The 2500-nt window shown below is 39.2% G+C and overlaps 1 protein-coding gene across 1 annotated transcript in view; it reads right to left on the bottom strand.

Annotated features, from left to right (window-relative positions):
* LOC122252621 (uncharacterized) overlaps window positions 1–2500 on the bottom strand; it is a 5127-nt gene that overhangs the window by 1342 nt on the left and 1285 nt on the right. The window contains exons 4-7 of the mRNA XM_043015189.2: window positions 2120–2272; window positions 1197–1821; window positions 835–1076; window positions 12–187 (exon numbers count right to left, since the gene is read on the bottom strand). Of these exons, the coding sequence (XP_042871123.2) occupies window positions 12–187; window positions 835–1076; window positions 1197–1821; window positions 2120–2272 (1196 nt within the window). The remainder of the gene's footprint in view (window positions 1–11; window positions 188–834; window positions 1077–1196; window positions 1822–2119; window positions 2273–2500) is intronic.

Raw genomic sequence — 2500 nt, 5'->3', positions numbered from 1 at the left:
TAAGCACTTACCGTTTATACGATTTTGGAAGAAAGTCGGTGACTATGACCGTCATGAGATTACTCAAAGAGCAGTTCTTATATCCATCCAGAAATGATGACTTTAGCAGCTCATTTTGTCTCTCTATACCATTGTTCATTCGAATGAGCAAAGTGTGCGTACTGGATCGGAAAGCTGTAGCCCAGCACTGGAAAGGATAGGTAGCTTTAAGTATCTACTACTCTGATATTTCTTTCTTTGTTTAAAGAAAATGATTCTGTGCTGTAAAAAAAAATATATACATATATTCATATATATGTGTGTGTGTGTGTGTGTGTGTGTGTGTGTGTGTGTGTGTGTGTGTGTGTGTGTGTGTGTGTGTGTGTGTGTGTGTGTGTGTGTGTGTGTGTGTGTGTTTGTGTGTGTGTGTGTGTTTGTTTATGTGTATAGAGAGCTTATAGTGTATTATTAGTAATAAAAGTGGTATTTTAAACTGCCAAGCCAATAAAACTGAAACTGAATTTATAAATATCACCAACAGAAAACCAGATAAAAATGGATTAAGTGTTATATACTGAAGTAGTAAAAATTCAAATGAATCTGAACACTAGGTAGCCAAGTTATAAAATGAAATTCCACAACAACCAAACTATGAACTGAACCTGACCATTTACATTTGTGAAATAGAAAAGGAAACAATTAAAATGATGCAAAAAAAATATTTGTTGTGACAAATAAAAGCTATTCAAACTACAAAGAACCCCTTAAAACACATGGAATTTGGCAATTGATATGTTTCATTCACAGATCACAAAATTGTATGGGGATTTAAAACCAGCTAAGCCACAAGCTAACCTGAACATTGGGCAGCCAAGTGTTAGAGAACCAGTCCTTAATTTCCTGAGAGTCCCTCCAAATGGCGCTGGACTGAAAGGTATTCAGCGCCTCGTGGTAAAGAGAAACTGTTGACGCCTGGGCTATCCGGTTGAGCATGTTCTTTATGGTCATCCCGACGTGTGACACTTCGTTGCTCTCGTTGCAAAGCCACTCGCTCCACGCCTTCTCACGGTGGAAGTCCGAGAGCAAAACGCATGTATCTGAGGGAAATTGGGAGGGAAGCCTTTGAATATAATGACTTGTTTCTTAAAAAAAAAAGAGGATTATTCAACTGAACCTTAAAAATATAAACATGAAACTAATTATGAGCATCTTCTTACCTGGGAACACAGTTTCTAAGGCCATGATATCTTCATTGTTAAAGTCAGCAAGGAAGCATCCTGGTCTCCAACTTGGATTCCATTCTTTGATTATTTCCAAAGCCTCTTGTATGGCGGAGGAGGCTTCAAGTTGCACTATAAATACACCCACAACAAAATAACCCACATTGGCCCTAACGCACAGGAAGTAAAGAGGCTGAGCATAGCTACAAGTCCGGTAGGTTGCGTCGAGAAGACACAGGTGATTTCCGTACAGTTTTAAGAGACGTTTCTGTTCCACCGACTGGTAACACAATAAGAGTGACTGGGATGGACTCCAGGGTCTAAAATAGATACAGTCCCCTGGTGATTCTGCCTGCCATCTCTCTATCAACTCTTGCAGGCTTTCCTTATCAACTACTGACTGGTTTGGCCTCTTTTTCGCACGTTGCATGATGTTCTGAAAGTCTTTATTTGTCGGGTAAAAACGACGTCTCGTTTTCGTTTCATCTCGGACACCTAAATCATTTTCTACATATCTTTCTACATGAGGCTTCATTTCTGACACTTTCTTCACACCTTGTCTTGCTAATTCTGTAATCTTGTCGATTACCTCCTCTGCAACCCGTTCTCTCAAGTGAGCAATCTTATGGTAGAGAGAAAGTTACAATAAATCAAAATATTCCGACTCTAAAAGAGTACTTAATGCATATTTTTTAACTGACAGAGTTATGTTCAGAAAAGCAAATTATACTATTATTCAAACTACTAATATATATCAACATATCAATCTTCTAAAAGAACAAATCAGTCCTTTTTGTTTTCTAATTTCATAAATAATGCCACTAAACACCTTAACTCATACATAACCAAAGACCATTGCGCAGTCCTCTCCCCAGTACATCAATATACAGAAAAAAATTCAAATAACATATAAAACTCACTGGTCCTTCAATGGGATGGTTCCTGTGTTCTTCCTTGGGTGGTATAATGACATGGTACTCCATTACCATTTCTATGGGCTCTCCCTCTTTGATGGCAGACTTGATCACAGCGGCTGTCTTTTGCTTCAAATATGGGGAGGATCCATGTTCAACCTGTCAAGATGATGAATACATATAAATATATACATATACATATATATCTTTAACCTAATGCCGACGGGCCCAGTGAGAGCTGGCAACCCCCTACTTCGGGCCTAAGTAACATCGCCTGGGTCGTGACACCGGGTACTGTGATGTGACACATACAGCACGTGTGATGCCCAGCATAAACGATCTTTGGGGATGTCACACGCACTTTTCGCACTTGTCACTCAGGTGTGA

The sequence above is a fragment of the Penaeus japonicus genome, unplaced genomic scaffold (genome assembly GCF_977035675.1).
Source record: "Penaeus japonicus unplaced genomic scaffold, GWHDUDI00000001_assembly GWHDUDI00000007, whole genome shotgun sequence".
Lineage (NCBI taxonomy): Eukaryota > Metazoa > Arthropoda > Malacostraca > Decapoda > Penaeidae > Penaeus > Penaeus japonicus.
This window is presented reverse-complemented; position numbering and strand designations above follow the sequence as displayed.